General features: G+C 36.4%; 3 protein-coding genes across 6 annotated transcripts; 2 read left to right on the plus strand and 1 right to left on the minus strand.

The window, feature by feature from the left end:
- Positions 1-259: 259 nt before the first annotated feature.
- crbn (cereblon) lies at positions 260-5726 on the minus strand. Of its 2 annotated transcripts, none has more exons than XM_043242335.1 (11): positions 5577-5726; positions 4579-4688; positions 4164-4366; positions 3840-3998; positions 3537-3690; positions 3229-3291; positions 2758-2842; positions 2562-2677; positions 2392-2456; positions 1685-1816; positions 260-1592 (listed from the first exon to the last, which is right to left on the minus strand). In XM_043242335.1, exons 1-11 carry the CDS (start codon positions 5650-5652, stop codon positions 1415-1417), a joined length of 1341 nt encoding a protein of 446 aa, XP_043098270.1. In that variant the 5' UTR covers positions 5653-5726; the 3' UTR covers positions 260-1414. The 2 variants fall into 2 exon arrangements, with proteins under 2 accessions (XP_043098270.1, XP_043098271.1); XM_043242336.1 differs by having other exon boundaries at positions 4641-4688; positions 5577-5712.
- A 96-nt stretch (positions 5727-5822) lies between these two features.
- Positions 5823-7161, plus strand: zgc:152986 (uncharacterized protein LOC101884054 homolog). 3 transcript variants are annotated; one of them, XM_043242346.1, is made up of 3 exons: positions 5823-5935; positions 6403-6617; positions 6711-7161. In XM_043242346.1, the coding sequence occupies exons 2-3, from the start codon at positions 6407-6409 to the stop codon at positions 7025-7027; spliced, it is 528 nt and encodes a 175-aa protein (XP_043098281.1). In that variant the 5' UTR covers positions 5823-5935; positions 6403-6406; the 3' UTR covers positions 7028-7161. The 3 variants fall into 3 exon arrangements, with proteins under 3 accessions (XP_043098281.1, XP_043098283.1, XP_043098282.1); XM_043242348.1 differs by having other exon boundaries at positions 5826-5935; positions 6510-6617; XM_043242347.1 differs by lacking the exon at positions 5823-5935 and adding an exon at positions 5959-6041.
- A 681-nt stretch (positions 7162-7842) lies between these two features.
- LOC122347173 (FYVE, RhoGEF and PH domain-containing protein 5) lies at positions 7843-21187 on the plus strand. Its single transcript, XM_043242306.1, has 22 exons — positions 7843-7858; positions 9379-9620; positions 10258-12556; positions 13444-13549; positions 13631-13689; positions 13798-13828; positions 13937-14043; positions 14165-14285; positions 14512-14590; positions 14723-14773; positions 15313-15371; positions 15488-15559; positions 15679-15747; positions 16702-16785; positions 17486-17565; positions 17648-17741; positions 17841-17978; positions 18275-18377; positions 18475-18584; positions 18828-18950; positions 19032-19174; positions 20194-21187. The coding sequence occupies exons 3-22, from the start codon at positions 10404-10406 to the stop codon at positions 20228-20230; spliced, it is 3819 nt and encodes a 1272-aa protein (XP_043098241.1). The 5' UTR covers positions 7843-7858; positions 9379-9620; positions 10258-10403; the 3' UTR covers positions 20231-21187.
- The last annotated feature ends 1895 nt before the right edge of the window (positions 21188-23082 follow it).

Genomic DNA, 23082 nt, shown 5'->3' on the forward strand with positions numbered 1-23082 from the left:
TTAAAATTTTTAAACTAACATTTTGTTAACACATTACATAGTCCCACTACCTAAAAATGACCAATATATTTGTAACAACATTTCCCATGTGTTAAATAATAACATTCTTTTATTTTGAGAATATTTTAGTAAATTGAGAAATATACATTAACCAAGATTAATGTTTTCGATTGTTGGGTTTATGCTCACCAGTGTAGCTAATGTTAACATCTGGAACCATCCAAATAAAATTTCCATGAAGAAAAAATTAAACGCCATGCAACATTTCAGAAGCAGTTTATTGGCGAGAATTGATCAGCACTGAACAGTATTTAACCTCTTGATCATTACAGATATGCAAGTCAGCGTGTATCACGTTTATGTTTTCTTATTACAGCTATGTAAATGATAGTGAAGAATGAGCATGATTGTGTGCCAATTTTCTGCTTAAAGTGTGTATTCTGCACTCATTTAATGAACACGTGATCAGGATCTTTATACTTTAGGAAGTTTCTCAATGCAGACTATAGTTTTTCGGGGGAAAAAAACTATTCCATTCAGGATGCACGTTTTTGGCTCTCAACTCCACATATACATCATATCTTCATTCAATTAAACGGTATCCAAACAAAACAAATATAAAAGACGAAGCAAAACAGTGAGACTGAGAAATACAAAACACCCTTTAAGAACTGCTCTGGATATTGAGTCTTAATTACATAAAAGGTAACTCCCTGATATTTCCTTTATTATTCACCAACTGACACTTTTAGCCAGGATTTGTGTGCCAGATGTACCCCGACACAAGCACATGGGACACAAGGTATGGGGAATGATTCAATTCAAGCAGTTTCGATCTTCATTTGAGAAAGATGTCCAAGAGCGTTTATCTGGTTGAGGTATTCTACATGAGTGTTGATTATGTTGCTAAACGTGGGCATGAAAAGACTTTCTGTCGGACTAAATGAGATCATCACACTTTGGTGTTAGAGATTTGACCCTATTTTAACACAATACTCATAAACATCCAAACAAGATGACATCTTGCTTAACTGTTACCTAGGCAGTAATAATGACGAAAAGACTGCTAAACGAAAAAATTAAGTGCATTACAACAGACTGTAATATCTTAAAGAGCCCATCTGGTATGATATTGCACGTATCAGGCTGTAATTTACACAGCACAAGGTGTGTGAAGGCAACAACTTGCATTCTGTTGTTCTTTCTACTCCTGTATGCTACCCTGTCCCCTTTTTCTTTTCCTCTCCCTGTTCATGCACACATCTACACATATAAACTCACAAACACACTTTCTCTCACTCTCTCCGGGTGAGGTTTTGGGGTCTTATGTTTTTGGGGTTACAGAAGAGACCCCTGGGAGAGCATATGCTTGTGGGCAGAAGGGTTAAAGGTCACAAGTAATGCTCTGATCACATTACAGGCACAGCAAGCGTGACCCCTCGACACCCTCCTCGCCCTGTGGGATTGTCGGTAGCAGGGCAGAACGAGTCAAACCCCAGAACCGAGGTGGACTCAGATCCTTTTTTACTGCTGAGAACTTCCAGCCCATATGAGAGCCGCAGGTTCTGCACTGAGCAATTGTCCACGCATACCTAAGCAAAGAAACGGAATTATGCATGAGCATAAAAAGAAAAAAAAATGATTAGAGATACATTTTTGAATATGCAAGAGAATTGAATCTCACCCTGGAAACCAACTATGCAGTGTGGAAGGTCGTCCAATCAGGTTGAGGTTGTTGGCCTTGTAGACTGTAAGTGTCTCGTGAACATAGCCATGCGGATTCACATACGCTGCCATTGGCCCATACAGAGACAGGCTAAAAACAGAGGAGTGCTGAATGAGTATTTGTTTTCATTTCAATCTTGAAAAAAAGAGATCAAATCTCAGAGCTAAAATAAAGGGAAATATTGACTTAGTGGTGTGAACTTTGCTGTTTTTCTCAAATAAAGCATTCATATAATTTCAGAAGTAGCAACGGACATTTATTTAAACTGTAATGTCATTGTAATTTGAGTAAAATGGATTATTCAGGAAGTGTTGGTTGTTGATTATAAGGTAACTTCCACGTTGCTTATACCTTAATACCTTAAATCAGAATGTCTTTTTTTGTGATCGCCCAAAAATGTGAATTCTTTCATTTTCGTGGTGAACACAAAAGAAAATCATTGAATGTGAGTCCCCATTGACTTCCACTGTATTTTTTAGTCAATGAGGACCGAAAACTGTTTGGTTGCCTACGTTCTTCATAACATCTTATTCTGTGTTCAGCACAAGATAAAAAACTCATACAGGTTTGAGTCAATGACAACAGAATTAGCATTTTTCTGTGAACTATCATTTTTAACATTTTCACAGCGTGAATTTTCACTGTTTTCAAAGTTATTGTCTGACCTGAAGATCTCGTTCTTGCTAGTTATCTCTGTATCCTGGCACTGTTTACAGCAAAGAGAGGTGCACTGTAAGGAAATGCATTAATATTAGCTTTTTTGTTCAATATTACGATGCATAAAAAAAAACCCAGACAAAGAGAAATACTTATAGAAAAAGGCACCCGTACACACCCTGTCCATGATGTCCAACTCACAACGCAGTCTCTGGATGGCACTGCCGATCTTCAGTAGCTGGAGTCTCAGAGCATCATCTATTGGTAGACATGCGGCTACCCTGTATGAGAAATCTGCAGGGAGAAAGACACTCTTTAACAGTTTGACTGTGTGAGCCTGAGAGCATCTGTGTGTGCCTGAAGCCAGTGTGTACCTGTGGGATTTGTAGGCAGGGACTCGTCTTTGAGGTTTTCATCCCATTCGTGGAGCTGTTTCTTTACTCTGCTCATGAGAGTTTTCTATAGAGAGAAGCAGTGCTTAAAATGCAGTCCCTGATATTATACAAATATTATACAAATGTACAGTTTTCAGAAACATTTGCCAAAGGTGCTGTTAATTTAAGTGGTTACTATGCGAAAATATAATTTGTACATGCTATAATAAAATAAAATTTGTGCCCTCAAATGATTATTCACATTCAAAAGTTTTTGTTTTGTCATAACCTTTGTGTGTTTACTGCGTATATTATGTATATTAATATATACAGGTAAATATTAAAATATATGCTGTATGTTTGTATTAAATGCACACAATACACATACATTATGCAAACAAAAACTTATTTAGCAATTAATCATCGTTTGACAGCTATAAATAAAATTAATAATAAAGAGATCAAACTCACAGAGTCATATAAGGCATACACCCAAGGAGGCCATGAGGTCATACTAGCACAATGAAACTTCTTCTGTAAAAAAAAAAAAAAAAAAAAAAAAAAGTGAGAAAGTAAGAGGCTATTGTATATAACAAACTAGCATACGATTGCCAAAACAACAATAACCAAGCAAATTAAATCAAAGACCCCTCCACTACTCAAGTAAAATTTTATATATACATAGATTTATATTGCAGTGGATCAAAAACAAACTTCATCAAAGACAAGGAAGGACAAATTTAGTTAGTGGCAGGGAAAATCATTTGCATATCAGTTACCTGTCTATAGGTCTGTCTGCACCGGTCCTGCGGTGTGGTTTGTGAGTGTTTGATCTGTGGTGTGTGTGTGTGTAAGCGGGGCAGGAACTGCAGCGCACATAAAGGGTCTGGCAGAATCCTCTCAGGTAAAATCTGTACTTTTGCCTGACGAATCCTGCAACAACAAACATGTGTATGGCAGTGTCTGTCTCTTTCACATTACTGTCCTGAAGTCAATGAAAAATAGCATTGTGGTTTATTACCTCAGTACATTTTGAGGACAGCACATTGTAGTAGCTAATAAAAGCGTGCGTATAGCCCTACCCGTCTGCTTGTGTGCGTATTTCATGCACTCTGAAGCGCTGCCGTCCAACAGCTTTGATCTTAACTGTCTCTATGCCGTACTCCTGTTCCTCACGAAAAGCATAGATCTCCGCAGTCGTCCCAAACTCTGCTTTTATCTCCGCTCCACTCGCATCAGGACTGGGAGAGATAGAAACACGTCAAACTACAAAGTGCATGTACAAATGCAGGATATATAAATACACCTGCAAACCCTCCACTCAGTGCAACCTTGGATAATTTCGAAGAAGAATCAAAGGTATGTGACCGTTAATGTGGAGTAGGTATTATTCTGCACCTTAATACCTGTGTGCAAGCACTGCAAACGTGCGGTCCTGGCTTATGAGGTTGCGGAACATGCTGACCTCCTGTGGTCGGAAAAGCTGCAAGGGTAGCGTCTGACCTGGGATCAGAATGAGTGTGACGTGAGGAAGAACCGGCAGATTCTGCACACTGTCCTCATCATGCAGGGTACGGCCGTGAAACTCCTCCATGTCTGAGCCCAGGTACTTCACAACATACACACAAATGTAGACAAACGTGCAAAAAGGGATTGAGAGTTTTATACACAGAAATACTTTGACTATCAGCTACTTGCATATTATGTACATGCCAAAAGAATCAATAAGGTGGTGTTTACTTATAATGATTTTAAACACATTAGCCTCAAGTCAGGTCACATGACTGGTGTTTAAATGTACTGTTGACAGATGACACTCACAGCGTGTGAAGTTGGCAGACTCGTGTCAAAGTTTATAATACTTGGCTTTTCTGCATCCTCACCATCTCGATCCTCTGTCTCCATGTCATCCTCTTCTTCCTCTTCATTTTCTTTAGAAAAACAGGCAGATGGAGATAGAATATAATTTCAATTATCCCATTTAACATCATGTTCATGCATTTTAGTAAAGAAGAGAACTGGTCCCCCAAATTGGGTCTGGGTTGAGTATGCATCCTCACATTTGACTGATTAATTGGGGTTTACCATTAACAATTATGAATACTCAATAATTGAATAACAATTTGAAATCATTGACACTATTGGATGACAACAAAATTTCAACTCAATTGTTTAAACAAAATTGTTCATAATTCTACATTTCTGCAACACTTACACTGGTATTAAACTGAAATGAATTCCTTTTTAATACTATGAAGCTGCTTTGAATCGGTCTCTATTGTATAAAACACTATAAAAAAGGGGATTTCACTCAACTTATTTACTGTATTTCCTTTTACTATACACTATCACTTTGTCTACTACCTTTACAACGTATTTCGATTTACTTTCGATTTCAACCATACAGAGTCATTTAAGGACAACCGAACCTGCACAAAGCCATTAATAAGCAAACTGCAAGCAAATATCTCCACTGGATAAACAGCGCAATGATTATAATAACAAATGCCAGCTGACAATACAATAAAACCACAAAATGAATGCACGCTTCACTTAAGATTGTTGCTGCAGCTATTAAGGCTACGACAACAAAACGTGTGGCAGAATGTCGTTAGTTTTATGTGTTTTACACTTGCATACGAAGATACTTGAAGTTAGCAGAGAAGCCCCCTTCTCAGCTGTCATGCTCGGCGACAGCTGCGGATCTGGGTCTGTCAGTAAATATCTTCCTGCATATGTTTTAAAGAGGATATTAAGCTAGCACGCTTTTGATACCGTTATATACCCCTTGCTTTTTAGGAACCGACAGCCGTACGTACCTGGCAGGAGTTGTAGTTGGTTGCCCATTTCGTCGTTAAGGTTGTTGTTGTCGCCTCCGCCCCTCTCAGCAGCCATAGCCGTGTGTTTACAATCAGCTCTCAACAAGCGCAGCACTGCCTTGAAGAGACACGCGGGGGAAAACACACAGCGCCCTCTTGTGTGTGGATGTCACTGCCCGGTGATTTCGACTCATCTAAGTGAACCGAATCTTGTGAATCAGTTCACTAAAAATATAAATTTAGTTGATTCGTTAGGCCCAGCAAGGTAACGTTAAACGAGTAGATCGTGTTAGGCTACATTTTTTTTCACAAATTTATGAAGAGGCTGAAACAAGTGAACGAATCGTGTTCGTTAGCAGGTAATTTTACGTTACCTTATCGAGACGTTGAGTTAGAGTGGTTATTTGTTTGTTATGGTGCTGGGTTTAAGTCTGCTGATATTTCTGAATTTCTTTTTTCAACCTCGTAGGTGCCAATGTATTCAAATCATATGAGAAGCAAGCATCATTTCTCGTTTTAATTAAACGCACTAGCAAAACTACAAAAAGCAAGTGGTTTGATTTTAAATTATACACCACATCAAACAGCAAATGTAGGCTTTGCAGTTCAAAATAAGGCTTTTTTAGACATTTTAAATCATAGTAGAACATGTCTTAATGTGATGAACTACACCTGTGTGAACTTGAGGAGTGGATTGATTTAGAAATATGAAAAAAAGTGTGCATATAGCAAAATGTGTCTTTACTTATGACGGTAGCGTAGTTAAATGTTTTGAATAGTACATATTTGTGTATTGGTTTGTTTATTATTCTCATTTGCTTCTCAGGTGGATGATGGCTACAGCAGAGCATTTATTCATAGTACTAACGTTATGCGTGTGTGGCTGTACGTGTCTGAGTGACTATTACTCACTGCTTGGAGTTTCTCACTCAGCATCTTCAAGAGAGATCAAGAAAGCGTTTCACAGGCTGGCCCTTAAACACCATCCTGATAAAAACCAAAGTCCCAATGCACAGCGGATCTTCACACACATTGCTCAAGGTGTGTGCTTGGATGTAAAAGATGTATATTTAAAGATGTATATTTAAAAAAATTACTATAGAACTTACCGGTTTTGTTACGTTTTTTTCTCAGCTTATGAAGTACTATCTGACAGAGAGAAGAGACGAGCCTATGATGAATTGGACCACCTAACTAACACTGATCAGGCCTGGGAGGGAAAGTTCAAGAAAGAGGATGTGGACCGTAATCCCTTTGCAGATGAAGGGACATTTCATAGTAAAAGGGGATTCCAGCGTTTTAGTTTAGAGGAGCTGCTTCATTCACTGCGGATAGATGATGACTTTTTTATGGGTGAACAACCTGGTTACGAAGGATGGAGTTTTATTTTTGGGCCTGAGGGTGATGATGATGAAACCGCCTTCCTCAGTGATCTTTTCAACATGCTTTAATTTCAAGTGTTTGTGTATCTTGACCACATTAAGTTAATATATTTCTTAATTGCATAAATAGCTAAATAGCTTTTAAAGTGCTTTGCATATTTACCTTGCTGTTGTGTTTATTAAATAAAACTTTTAATTTTAAAGTTGATATGATGTTTTTACTTGAAATAATTTTAAAAACAGTAATTCCCAAGATTGTGAGATTCGGCGAGTCACCAACAGAAGAAATAAGTTGTATGCAACTCTTTTTAATCAGATTTAAAGTTGATAGATAGTGATACGGATTTTAACACAGAGCTTTACTCAAACTGAACATTCCCTACTGCAAATAGCTATACGTCAAGATATCATTTTTTCATAAATTCTGAACCTTCCCCTTCTTTATATGTTAGCTCTTTATATTTCTTTGTGTCAGTTCCTCAACTCTTCTTACAGGATGGACTGTTTAGAAACACATCACCTTGTCAGTTGGTTAGAAATGTGTTGTTTCATTGCTGCTATGATAAAGAAAATTCTCCAGTCAAAGCTGTTATAATATTCAGTGATATCCATAGACTGGTAAACGCATTCACATTTGCATTTGAAGCCAAACACAAACATACTGATGTATGATCAAAAGGACTGAAGCTCAGATAACACAGAATCCTTGATAAACGTTCAATCTACTTTATCATGCTCAGCATTTCCTGCTTGAACTGGAAAGGGTGGAGTGTTCAGGGTGTTTTTTCCCTTCTTTGTTCAAATGATGAACAGTAATTTTGTGTTTGTGTGTATGTGCTTAATGTTTGTCTACAGCAGGTTTACTGACTGCTTGCTTTAGCCTGATGACTACAAACCTGGGTGAGTCAGACACTGCAGATTCTCTGTGTGCCAGTAAAATAAACCACCTCCCTTTTTTTTCTTTCTTTTGGGGGGACTGTGAATGAAGGAAGTCTAAATGCAGTGAATATGAATCAATGATAAGGAAATACTTTCTATTTATGTAGGCAGCAAGTGTAGAGGATATCATTAATCTTTTCCACCTTTGTTCAGTAGCCATTGCATATCTAAAAGCATGCAACATCCTGAAGATCTGAATAGTGTATTTTAAATAGAATGATAGACGTAAAATTGCGACACTACAGAGACACTTTGCATTGCGTGATCCAGTGTATCGTGAACACCTTTTTTCTTTTGTTTGAGACACAGTGATTTGCTAAAATTCTGCAATACAGTTGCAAAGAGTCTAATACAGAAGGACATCTCATATTATTCCATTCTAAATACACACGTTTCTGCACTCAGTATTATATATTACTAAAAATTAGAAGCAAGAAGGACATCCGTTTGTTGTCTATAGAAAATAACAAAGTTTAAGGCTTATTTTTGAAGTAAGCTGTTTACCTCTTTCATTGTGCTTTTCTCCGGAGAATTGAATGTTCATACTAACCCAGACTAAACTCAGCCTAAAGACGTTTGAGGAAGGAAGCATATTTCTGTAGAGCTGTTGGGAAAAGGTCATGGCCTTATTTAAGGCTATAGAAATGGCTTCCTACTATTAATCATAAATGCAAAAATAACAGTTGCAGATTTGACATCTTAATCAGCTCATTGGTCCCTTCACAAATTGCAATTTAGGTTAACATCAACAAACATGATGCTAGACCTTTGGTCAGTGCTACAGTAGCTTTAACTTATTTAACCATTTTTTACATTTGCAAACAGACGCTGACATCTGAACTATGGTTTTAACCCATGATCTTGACTTTAGTATGCCGAGTTTTACATTTAAATATATTCTGTAGTCCCAATGCTGTTTTTCTGTGTGTTTTTTTCAGTGATCTAATCTCTCAATGTCAAAATCAGATTAATGCTCTGTTTGTGTGTGTGTGTGTGTGTGTGTGTGTGTGTTTGTGTGTGTGTGTTTTTGTGCATTATGGATTAGTTATGCTTAGTATGACTTCTTTTTTTTCTTCTTTTTTTTAATTGTCACTAGGGACAAGTTCATATAGAAAATAAAATAGAGCATAGAATATTCTGCTCACTAGATTGTTGTTGAGGAAGGTTATGCAGGATAGGGGAGCTATTTCCTGTATCGTAAACCGCTGAAGGCCATACTCCCTCAAAAACTTTGACCAAAGTCCAGTTTCTATTTTTAATATGTACTTTAAATATGTATAATTATTATATTTTGTGTGAGATACAGACTAGGAAAAACTTTCAAATCTATGTTTTTGATCAAGTGAGCTAAAATGTATACATACTCTCTCTCTCTCTCTCTCTCTCTCTATATATATATATATATCAATAAAACATTTTTTTTTTTTTTTGCCTTGATTTAAAAACTGTTTTTCATTTTTGTCCTGACGCCCTTTCCTCAGGAAGTCAAGGCAAGTCTCGTCCGCGAGCGCGAGTGTTTGCGCTCGTGCTCGTGCTGAGCGTCTGCTGTCCTGTACTGAAGCTGCATCGCAAAATGAAGTAGGAGAATGCAGTAGTTGATGTATAATCTCATGTTATAATCTCGTGTAAATTCTCCTTGGATTACGATTTCATCTTGCTCAAATGAATTTGACCTGTCATTGCCGTATCTCAGATAGCAGATGATGTTTGACGATGAGCGCAGGTGAGTTTTTAACGTGATAATGTGGTTACCAAAAGTAAGTAATGGTCACTTTATTTAGGAAAAGTGAAATATGTGCCTGTGGGGAATTTAAATATCTGCAAGTATGTTAAATAGTATCGAGTTTGGAGTTGCCTACTTTTTGATATTTTAGAGCGCGTTTGGTTATTTTTTCTCGTCCTCTTTGTTATTGCATTTTGCAAAGAGTACATATATACATTGAGTATGCAGTTATAGTGTTTACCGTGATTTTAGAAAAAAGCAAAACGTTTAAATATGTTAAGTTAATGAAGCACCTTGTTTCTAGAATTGTGCGAAATCTATTTTATTTTTATTCTTTATATTCTAAATTGCGCATAGCTGCAGTCTTTTCATTCAGATGTGAACAGAAAATCTTAATCCATAAATCACCCTGATTTTCATTCAGAAATTGCAGTGAACTTCACAAACAGCTTTACTGAGTAATACAAAAATACAAAAAAAAAAAAATACAAAAACGTTTTGAAATGCAAAGAAGTATTTACGTTTTTTTTTTACATCTTCAAGGAAATAATATTTTTGTCAGCGAAGATGCTACGAATTGTTACAATGTTCATAATGCTACTTTTGTAAATTGTAGTATATTGTTATTGTGTTTCAGGACCGTTTTCTGGGCCACAAAGGACACTTTAAGTCTGAGCCTCTCTTAAAGGAGAAATACCAGCCACTTATTCTTGACTTATCCTGTGACAATCAACAACCCAAACCAAAAATTATATCCAAACCAAGCATCATCTCAATTCAAACATGTACTTGAATATGCCTCACACTAAAAAAAGCAGAAGGCTTCCAAACTCAAGAGAGCATATGACGGAAATGCATGGGAAAATAGTTCTGGAACAGGAGGGGTCACGAGAGAGGAAGGCAGAGAAAATAATACATGCAGAAAAGACAATGCAAGCAGAAGAGACAGAAACAGATGTGGAACAGGGAGATGAGTTAGGATGTGGGGATGAGTTAGCACAAGGAATTGATTTAGATTTGATGGAGGGTTTAGAAGAAGGTGAAACATTTAAGTCGGAGGATGAGGAAGAATCGATGGACCTTCTCTCTGATTCATACATTAAGAGAGAGTTGGATGATAATATAGAGACTGATCAGATTGAAGTAGAGGACAACGGGAAGATAGCATGGAAACTGACAAAAAATGGTGTATCAACAGCACATAAAAGCTCTGGTAATGTTCAGTTGGTTTCTAATGCAGTTTATGGATGCACTGCACACACAGAAAGATTCCTGTATGATGAAATTAGCATTAATAAAACTTTCATTGAAGCATTTTACCCAAATGGTATAGTTCCTGGCAGGATGTTTTCAAGTGAAGAAGACATAGATGGGATGTTCCCCGATGTGTGTGATGCAGGTGAAGCATTAGCAGACAAAGATGGACTTTCCGAGTGTGACCTTTTTGAACAAACACAATCTCTCCAAATAACAGAAACAGAGGACAAAGCCAATAGAGATATCACAATGCTTACATTGGAGGAGGGATTGAACGGCTCTGATTTGTCTTCAAATTCCATTGAAGAAGAGGATGATGAAATACAATTAGAAAAAGAGCAAATGGAAGAAAAAGGAAGCCATTATTTATCAGACGACAGTTCATCTCAGGATCCTTCTGCTGCTATTGACTCTCCAGACTGTCCTTCTTTTAACAGTGGAGGTGAAACTCTTCTTGAGTCCGATCTGACTTCTTTTTCAAATTCGTCGTCTTCTCAGCCATTTTCTGCCTCTGAAATGATCTCAGATGATGATGTAGCAGATACAAATCACAACTACTGTGGCAAATATGTAGTTAAACATGATGAAGTGATACCTGCCACCTTAAATCTTGATGCCATCAACGCTTTCTTACTCGTTCAACAGCAATCTGAAAGCCAAAGCCAGACTTTACAGCAGAATCAAGAAGAAGAGAGCTTTGGGGAGGAACAAGAGGTTGACCACTTGAATAGAACCGAGGAAAGAGAACTCACAGTGGATCATGTGTATGAAGAAACAGAGCCAAAAATTCAAGCCAAAGACTTCCTTCAGAACAGGAAGTACTTTATGACTCGTTCTATATCTGTGGAAACCCCCAGTAAGAGAGCTGACCTAATGGGTAGTTCTGCAACAGGAAATAGGCGGCTTCTGCTACACCCAGGCTCCTTCTATACAGATCAGTGTTTCCTCGGAGATAGCAGACCTGCACTGACAGGCTCATTAGGATGTCTTTCAGGCACCTCAAACTTTTCTAAAGTTACTCGAGTTGATATACCTCCCCCTTTTGAACTGGCATCCATCACGAAGCGACCAATCAGAAAAAGTTCTCCATCCCTCACAAACGAAGTCTCCGCTTCTTGTAAAAAGCCTGAATTTGGGTTCAAGCGTTACCTTCTGCCGTTAAGATTCCTTAGGAAATCAGATCGTAAAAGCATTATGGATAATCGCTCAGTCTCCTCCAGATCTTCTTCTGAGTCAAGTCCGCAAGGGTCATGCAAGCGCTTGGATTTTATCAGGCATAACATGGGCAGCCCAGAGTTGCAGAGCACTCCAGATTGCATGCCACCTATGTCCCCTTCTTCCTTTGTTTTTCAAAAGAATAGACAAAAACGGGGACTGAACTTCACCCTTAATAATGATTTGGCTTCAAGCACCTTTTCTATGGAGCTAGGGTCTCTCTTTGAGCCACATCCCTTTTCCAAACCTCGATCGTTCTCATCTCCCAATACAGACTCTTCAGATTACGAGAACGTTCAAAATGCTGCTTCTCACTATGAGAATGTGCAGATTCGCCTCCTGAATCCAGTCATTCAGAGCCAGCGAAATCAGAGTTCGACCAGTGATACTGATGGTTATGTGGATATGAGCAGTTTACCAGGCTTCCAGAGCAAAAGTCAGCCATCTGAGCAAGAGACAGATAGGTACAACTGTCTATATATTGATATATTGTTTAATTATGCTCATATTATTCACATGAAGTTTAGAATTAATTACAATACCATTGTGGAAAAGTTTTTTTGTTTGTTTACAGAAACTAGACTATAAAAAGCATAAAAAGTTGAAATCAAAAGGAAAGGTGTTATTTAACATAGCGAAAGCTTGGCAATTCTTAGCTAAATGTCAGGCATTTGAAAGTATTTTAGATCTTAGATCTAATAACAGGTAAATAAATATAGAAATGTATATATATTTTTAATGAAAAATCACTGGACATGAACACTATGAAGTAGTTGTTTTCTTTTCATTTCATCCATTGATGAACATATAAAAACTTTTACAACCTAGATATTTTAGGAAAATGTATTTACATAGAAGAATGATATAAAGCCACCCTATTTGCTTTATAAATTTACTAGACAGTTTTGCAACCCTCTTAATCTGTATGTTAGTCCTTAAAAGCGCAGTATTGCGTCCCTGATGACTAAATGTTATCGCATAACTAGGTAATTTATTTAGTTAAAGTCCTGACTATATTTATTTTATTAGCGCACATTTTTGTGGTGAACAATTAATCCGTGCAGGTCAATCAACAAAAGAAAAATTGTTTGCCTTCATAATCTTTAACCCAAATCTGAAAATGCTCCTCCCCTGACGGTTTGACGTCCTTAAGCACTTTATTACGTCCAATCAATTTGCTGTAGAAAAAAAAAGCAACGCCCTCGATTTTCCTCATTCAGTATTCTGTTTCTCAGAGAAGTACATCAAGATACAGAAGTAAAGTTGGTCACAAACATCCGGTTCATATAGATTAATTATTATTCTTTTTTTGTTTGTGAATGTGTCATGATTCTATTTTTCTGTTATTTAGTCTCTACACTTTCTGTTCACCTAATGTGAGACAAGATGGAACAGTGGGTGTGTCTGTGGGTGTGGCTTGTACAGAGGAGAAAAAGACAAAGGCGTCTAACAAACTAGTAAGCTTATTATGAGTGTTTCTATGTGTGTTGCATTGATTTGTTTTCATTTATTGTAAGTCAGTTGCCATTTCATTTCAGAATGCTAGCTGTTCAAGGGCTTTCTATAGTGCCAAAGAGCTTCTGGACAGTGAGGCGCAGTAAGTGATGTGTTTAAAGTGATGTGTAAGTTTGTGTTTAAAAAATGTCTGAATTAAATGGAAATACAAATATTATTATTTACTGTTCTTCTTTTTCTTCGTTTTAAGGCATGTCAAGACTTTACAACTTCTCTATGAGGTGGATCATTCGTATTTTTCACTGACCTTATTATGTGAGGATTTCATACGTGTGGAGTTATGATAAAGGTGAACTCTCTTATTTTTTTCCCTCACTTTTATACAATAGTCAGTTGAAGCGGATGAGAGGCTGATGACAGTGTGGACAGAGGTACCTGATATTTATACTCTCCACCAAAATATCCACACATTACTGGAGACTCGCTTAAAAGAATGGTAAGACACTCTCACCTACTCACATGCACGTACATATGCTACCTTTAATTTTTTTTCGTCTTCAAATGATGTCCATCTGTCATCATTTCATCTGTTTTATGCATTTCACTTCACTCATCAGGGATCAGAATGAAGGTATTGCTGAAACCATCCTGGCAAAGAAGACAGAGTTTTCCATTTTCTCTTCTTACATCAGTCATTATGATGAAAAATTGAATTATCTGGAACACATACAAAGCACAGTAAGGGATATATGATGTTTTTGTTTACACTGATTCACAACTTTTAGCAAAATAAATATTTTCGTATTATTAGGCATATCCATAAACCTGCCACTATCATTTAGTACATGTGTTCAGACTGTACTCTCTTATTTGAGTGTGTTTTTTTATTGTAGAATTGTGTGTTTCAAATGGCATGTATTTTTAATATATATCTATGTACTGTAGCTTGTGTTTTATATCTCAGCTACCAGATGCAGGGACCCTGAAAAAGCAGTTGCTGCAGGTCATTGTTCGCATCCTACAATACCGTATGCTGCTAACAGGTGACTGCTAAATACTTAACTTTAAATCCTTATTTGCATGTAAATATTAAATGTATATTTATTTTTGTCCTGGAATTTTTAAACCAAGACCTGTGGTATTGCTTAAAATAATTGTTTTATTTTTTCCAACAGACTACCTGAACAACCTCTCACCTGACTCCGGAGAGTTTGAAAATACACAATGTAAATCTCAGCAGTATACTTTTTTCTTATGTTGATTCTAGAGAGACATTTTGTTCCCATTTTGTTGACATTTAAGAAACTTGTGAAAACCTGGCAAATGACCTTTGACCTCGTCATGGACTTTCAATAATCTTTTTAAACAAGCCTTTCTTCATCATTTATATATGAGGGTTATATATTCATGAGGTGCTGCTGTAAGGGAGTATCTGTTTGTAAGGGAGGATGGTCTCTTAAGTTTTGCAGTGTAACCTAATATATGTAAATGTATTTTCTATTGTAATTATTGACATTTTTATTTATGCAGTTTTTAATCATTCATTGAGATTGCCTATTTTGCCTAAATATGTAATATATTCAATACAGATATTTAATGCACATTCAGTATAATATATGTAGTATTTATTGTATGTTATTATATGTGTGTGTGTGTGTGTGTGTGTGTGTATATGCACAGTATTATTTATGATATAATAAAACATTTGATGTATGTTGAAAAAATATTAATCTCCCTCTTTTCCTATAACTCTTATTCCTCTCAGATGCTTTGGTGGTGGTCTCAGATATTGCTCATCATGTCAATGACAGCCTTAAGAATGGAGTAAGTATGTGTTTTTTGGTCTAATGTGCTTACTGTGTGTGGAACCAAGGCAGTTTGGGTAAATGTCACTGCTGTGTCATGTAAGGGCATTTTTGCATAATTTTCCTCTTTCTCAGGCAGATCTCCTGCGTTTGGTCCACATTGAGCACAGTGTTCTGGGTCTAACAGATCTCCTACAACCTGGGAGGGTGAGAAATTTTAACGGCTCACTGATCACATACCCTTCATCCAATCAATTTCTCCAAACCTTTAGGGGTTTTAAAGCTGTAATGACGAGTAAGGTTGGTTGTCTTTATCTTTGCCCTAGGTGTTTGTAAAAGAGGGCACTTTAATGAAGGTCAGCAGAAAATGCAAGCAGCCACGTCACCTTTTCTTGGTATGTGATTTTATTTTGTTTAATTTTGCAACTTATCAAAGATATAGCTTTTTTTTTTTATGGAAGAAAGGTGTTAAGAAACAATTGCTTTCTTTCTGTATAGCCATAGTGTTTCTCCTTTGTGTTTGTGAGCTATTTTACTTGTATTTAGAGTTTCCTGACAGGATGTTGTTCTGTGTGTGTTTATGTCTACATGTGCTATTGTTATTGCTGTGCTGTTCTCACCCCAGAATAAGCCTGTGGGAAAAGGGACAAAGCAATGTGTTGAGATAACAGAACAGAGGGTGGGTGACAGGATGGCCGTGAGATGGGCTGTCAGAAAAGCTGTATACTGTAGACTTTTTAGTTAGATGGACAGTTGTGCGCTGAGACGGGCACGTGGGCCCCAGATTGCTGAACTTGAATATCCCTCATATTTTATTGCTTGATGCAGGAGACAGTCTGTGACATTTCGTATGCACCATTGATTAACATTTCAGCAGACAAAATATGCTGCCTTATCAGGCAGTATCTGATGGTAGGAAGGGATATCTAATTCCAGTGTTTGCACAACATCCTGTCTACAAAGATGAATTTTGAGAATTTGTGTTTGGCTGTATAGATGTATTCGTCAATGTCTGTGATAACCCTGAATAACGTGCACATGATTTGGCAGTTGTTTGAACAAACAAAAATGGCATCGGACTGAGTAATTGATGGCTAATAATTCTGTTGCACAGAGAAATAAGTATCTTAGTGAACTATTATACTCTTTGTTAAATCACAGCTTAGGTGCACATTGCCTGTGGTCACTGATGGACAGAGCGGTGATGCGGCAAAGCAAAATCATAGCACCTCCTTGTGGTGAACATTTGTTACTGTGAAGCCACTCAGATGAACTGTTTGCAAATATTGAAGTAAATATTTGTGCTTGTATGTTGTGGAATGTTATAACTTTTTTTTTTACTTTTTCAGATGAGTGACATAATGCTGTACACATATCCTCAGCAAGATGGCAAATATAGACTCATCAACAGATTACCGTTGGCAGGGATGGAGGTAAAGCTGACAGCATTCAAAGACACTTCTAGTGTTTAAGCTATTCATGTATAATAATTCTTGGAAACGATCATTTCTCAGAAGGGAGAATGCTAATGCACTTTACACTAATGCATATTTAGTGATCAAAATATATTATAATATAGTTCTTATAGACGCTGCTTATATGCACAAATTCTATTTTGCACATTTTTGTTATTTTTAACTGACACTATTAAAAACAAACCACCATCAAATAGGCACCAAAATTATTCAAATAAAAAAAAGACAAAAGCACTGAACACAATCACTTTAACTGAAAATAGGCTATTATATTAAAACTGTATTAAAATATTAAACTAATAGTATATGACTAATACTAAAATAACAGATTTTATATATGTAATTTCTATAGCCTTTTAAATGTCATAAATGGATAAAATGAACATTTAACAGAACAAGAAATTAAGATGTATAAAACAAAATGAAATGAGAAAAAAACAAAAAAAGAAAAATGTATACACAAGGGAGTAAAATATGTAACATTTTTCAATCATATTATACTAGTTTCATGAATATGTGTGAAAATGTTTAAATGTCTTTAAAATTTTTATATCGTTTTTTCATTTTTCTTCTTGTAGAACTTCATTGAATAGTCTGAACCCCAGACATGGAGTGAATTACAGTTATTAAATCCTTTTTACTTTTTTTTGTCTTTCAGGTCAGCAAGCCACCTATAGAGAACGCTCAGAATGCATTGAAGATAGACGTGAAAGATATAAGCATCACTTTGTCTGCCAAGCAAGTGACATACACAAAAACCCAAATGTGCATGTAGTGCATGTGTGTGCAGTGTGACTGATGCATGTGTTCCTGTGTGCAGCTCCTGCACCGAACGAGACGTCTGGTTTGCTACACTGAATCGGAGTTTAGTCAATCTCAGCCCCATGTCAGGAGACCCAGTAGACTGTTTTGGGGTGAAGAAGCTTTAAATATAGAGTGATTAAAATGTCAATACCTGAAAGAGTTGACATTTTGTTTTTCTGTTGTGAAATTATATGTGCCTTGTGTTTCAGTTAGTGGAAGGTCCAGAGATGTGTCTCGGCGAGAACGCTCCTCCTCTGCTGTCTGTTTCCCAGGTGACAGTTTGCATGAACTGTCACTCACATTTCAGCCTCACAAACAGACGACATCACTGCCATGCCTGTGGCAAGGTACAAATGCACTCAAATAATTAGTTATACTAACATTTACTTCCTATTTTTTTTATCTTTAAACAGTCACTTTTACTGCTTCCTCCAGTAAAAACGTATTTCTCACCTGATTCAGGCAAGACTTTTTCACTGGAGAAGGCAATAATCTGTATAGAGGCTCTATTCAGTAATGTAATGCTAAATTTCTCCAAATCTGTTTAGATGACAAACAAACTCCTCTGTGTCTTTTCGTTTTCTACAGACAACCACTCATGAGCTTTATTCATTGTGATTTGCTCATTTCATATCGTTTGTAGATTTTCTGCAGAGATTGTTGCAGGAACAAATTCCCCCTTAAATATATGAAGAACAGACGTGCCAAAGTGTGTGATCATTGTTACGCTGAGCTGCGTAAGCATGGTAGAACCACAATACTTTACATTGAAATTGTTATTAAACAAACATTAAACAGTTATTCGTGACTCTTATCACAATTGTGTATGCATTTGTTTGAGAGATGTTGCCACAATAGCAGAGAGCTCCAGTCGACCTCTCTCTTCTGTCTTTCAAAACATTCATCCATCGAGTCTGTGGAGAAGCCGCAAAGGACATATGACTTTCAATCAGGTATCCCATAATGTCTAGATTAATATATTTGGACTAAAATTCAGTACAGTGGATCATGGTTCATTCTGATCTCACTCTGAATCATTTGATTATAACACAAAAGAGTTTTATTATGTGTTGCTATTTAAGCCTATTTTAAGACCATTTATTTGAAATTACAGTTACATGCCATTCGATTTTTATTCATTTAATGTTGTTTTTTCACTTCGGATTTGGGGTGAAACATCATGTGTTGTTGCCTAGGAGACGGTGCCTGATGGGGTGATGAGTGGAACCTTGCAGAGGTGCAGGAACAGCAAGAGAAGTTGGAGAAGCCTGTGGTTCCTACTGAAAGATAAAGTTCTCTACGCATACCCACAACCTGAGGTAAAGTACACTGTCACCTTTTTGCACGCATTCATTTGCAACATGCATCTCCTAATCTCTGTTTTTTCCCTTATGTATAAGGAGAGGGTTGCATGTGAGACCCTTCCACTCTTGGGTTTCTCTGTGAGGTCAGAGGTTGAAGGGGAGAGCAGCATGTTTCAGCTGTACCACAAAAGTACTCTCTTCTACACTTTCAGAGCCCAGGACAGTCACACTGCACTGAGGTTAAAATACCTTAATAATATACCTTATAATAATACATTTTTTAACCGTATAAATTTGAACCCTTTTAATGTATTTTTGAAAGAATTTATCATTTTTTTTGTATTTAGCAAGGACTCAAAATTATGTATTCAGGATTAAAAAGCACATAAAATGTTAAGTACGTGCTATTCTTTTGACATTTTTTTGCTATTTATGCATCATTAAGGACTGGAGTATTGACTGATGAACATTCAGGAATAAATTACATTTTATATATAAAATATATTTAAATCAAATAAAATTTTTTGGCACACATTATTACGCCTTGGAATATTTGACCCAAATAAGAATTTTCACTGGGTATTGTAATCTGAACAAGTTAGTAATAGGTCTTCCATACTTTGATCTGACCAACTGAGGGAAAAAAGCCTTATGATAAATCGTGCTACCAATAGTGATTTGCATCAGTTCATCAGTTAGCTCATATCACATCAAGCCCTGCAAATTATTATTATTGTTGTACTTAATTCTCAAATTATTAATGTTACATCAGTATTGCATGACTGTGTGTATAGTGTGTATTTAATGTAATTAATATAATGTAATTTAGTGTGTAATTGAATCATTCCAGCTGCTTTGAGAGTAGGCTATAATTAAACAATGCGCCTCCTGCAGAATCCTCAGCCGAATGAGGCCGTAGCCTGTACTTGCCAGGATAGCTTCTTCATGTTCACAGACGTGATTTAATGACGCAGTGCCATGTTCGAATTTTCCCGCAAAAACCTACCTGTACCACTCAAATTAGAAAACATTATTACAACCTAACCATTGTGAATCAGGCTAAAGTAAGGTGATAGTTTTGAACACTAGCTGGTTATGTACCTGCTTAAATATTGATCATTTTTAACCCAAAAAAAAGTTACAGACTGCTGCTTTAAATACAGGCATTTTTTTTAAAACATTAAATGTTATAACGCATTAACACAAATATATAGTGTGTTCTAATATTGCATAATGTGATAATTCTGCTCTATTCCAGATGGGTAAATGCCATGGAAGAGGCTACAGTCCTGTAGCGTCTGCCGTCCTGCTGTTGTCTTCTCATATGAGTGATAAAATCTGTTATTGATCATTCAAGAGCAATGCATTTTCACGTCACATTCAAAAATCACTACCCTGCGTGACTGGGAGTGTAATCAACTATCCCTACGCTAACGTGACGCAACAGACATATTTTTGGAACGCCAAGGGAACAAAATGCTCGCACTCAGACATTTATTTTGTGCCAAATACTTCTTCCAAAGACCTCGTTGAGCCGTGGACACACTTTAAAAGGCACACTGTAGCACTTCCAGCTGTCATTTAGATAAGAACATTTTAGAACTAGTGAGATGTTGCTTAACTTAACCATTATACAATGTGATATATATTATGCAATACCCCAGTGCACTACATTTTATTAGGACTATTTCTAATTATGGGAATTTGAATTCAAGCTCATTGTGTTCACTGAGTGGCATTTTCTTAATGTCCTCTCATGTCTGATTATAGGATTATATTTCCTTGTATACTGCTGTCATTTGGACAATGACTTCTGGAACAATCAGAAAAAGTCACTTTGGATTTATAGTTAGCATTTAGCAACTGAGCTGGTATTCTCGTTGCATTTGATGATGATGTTATATTTAATTTTCTTATCTTTTTTTGTCCAAACTGCCTATCTGTTCGCTTGCAATGTTATAATAACAATATGAGGGCTTAATGTATATTTATGTGGAATGTATAATAAGTAGTTTTTCTGACAAATGAATTAATGTCACACTATCATTTGAGTAAACTTTACTTGAGTGTTGTGTTACAGTGTTCACTTTGGTGTCCTAACCTCACTTGTGCCTCTACTTCCTATTTTAACCTCCTTTGTGTGTGAAAACTTGCTTCTCTAATGTGGTTGATGTCTTTGATACCTATGGGATTGACCACTGTTGAAATAAAATCATTAACTGCATGGTAGTCAGTGCCATGTATAATGGTTCTCCATGTGGTTCGTTTCAGTTTAATTCTGTTCCATAAAATGTAATTCATGATGCAAATCTTTCATGTGCAGCTTAGGTTAAGCAGATGTACTTTAGTATAATCTAATAGTTTATAATTAGCTCTGAAACTTTTTTCTGAATCCCTCAATGTTTTATTTTCAACGACAGCCAGGTTTTGTCCACAGAGAGTGAATTTTAGAGATGCGATTCTGTGATTAAGTATCTTCAACTCCGTAATTAAAGAGTGTATTACAGATTGAGACTGTGTGTGAGGGATATGAAGAAAAGAGGAGGGAGGGCTGACGTTGCCCTGCTTCCACGTCCCCAGGAGACGATGTGACCCAGAACAGAGTGAGAGAGCAAGGATGAGAGTTTGTTTTCTGGAGTACCTGAAAGTTACGGACACCTTGTCCCAAATAGGAGAAACATTCATCATTTTAACTCCCTCTATTCCTTTCTATTCATTTGTTGTTTCGCTTTTTCTACCAGTTACTCTGATAACATGCTCTTCATTGTCCATCCTCCACCTATACACACACATACACACACATATATATATATATATATATATATATATATATATATATATATAACGATAGGCTGTAATCAAGCACGTAATTGAGCTGACGACATGCGTTAGAGGCCTAAGCATACATGCTTATCGATTAATTAATCGTTCTTTCTTGTTAGATAACATATTTAAATATTCAGAAACTTATACCGACTTTTAACTATAAATACAGCAGTTGGCATGTTTTTGATTACATGGCACATGTTAGGTAGCTCGACTGGACATTTTGGAAGCATGCAGCTGATGCTAGCTAGGTTGCTTGTTTTGCAGATTCTCTATTAAAGAGGACGAATTGTTCTCTTGCGGGGGTGTATGTAGTTTACGCGACTGTGCACTTCACTTCTCTGAACAAGGCTTGTGCTTTAGTTTTACCACAGATTTACAACAGGAGTTATGCCTTATTCAACATAAAATCATTTGCAACAGTTTTACTTCTTGAATGCGATATATATGAAAAAAAATCTAAACTGATTTGTTTGTTTGTTTTTCAATTTTTACAAGTTTCCTACCTTCCATAACAGAAAGGACCACCAGCAGCTGGGTGTGGACATGCAGTCAGTGGGAGTGGCTTAATGATATGCGCCAAAAGGAAAAATAATTCTGAAAACAGCTCTTGGATTTTAGGCAATTAATTAATTGCAAATAGAGTCAATTTTGGCTAAATAACATGAAAGCCTTGTTTAATCAGCTCTGCATTTAAAAACTGACATTAAAATGCATTTAAGAAAATTAAACCGAGAATAAAAAGCCTTGTTAAAGTTCTGCATGGTTCAAGCTTGGAACCTACCTTCCTAGTAACAAACTGTCTATATACTCACTTTAATTTGAGTACATGCTTTTCTTCCACACAGCCCTAAGTAGGCTTCTTTACAATACTTGACTGCAATGATAGTGATAAAAAGCTGTGTTTGAGATTATTATTGTTAATCAAAACATTTAACTTTAATTAGGCTGCTTGTAGGCCAACCTACTCCACCATTCTCAATGAGACTGATACCACGGAAAATGCTTACATGAGCAAAGTATTTACTATCCATGGTTCCTATAGATAAATTAGTTATTAAATAAACTATAATCATTGTTAAGGTGCAAGGTCAAAGGTGATATATATATATATATATATATATATATATATATATATATATATATATATATATATATATATATATATATATATATATATATAATACAAGTTTTTATTCTTTCATATACCCAGACCAAGAAAATATTACTGATGATTTAGAGAGATTGAGAGAAAATGATTGTGAGAGTGTGTATGATTCTGTGGCAGTGTCACAGTGACATTGTCGTGACACTTTTGGGT

This window comes from Puntigrus tetrazona, chromosome 6, assembly GCF_018831695.1.
Source record: "Puntigrus tetrazona isolate hp1 chromosome 6, ASM1883169v1, whole genome shotgun sequence".
Lineage (NCBI taxonomy): Eukaryota > Metazoa > Chordata > Actinopteri > Cypriniformes > Cyprinidae > Puntigrus > Puntigrus tetrazona.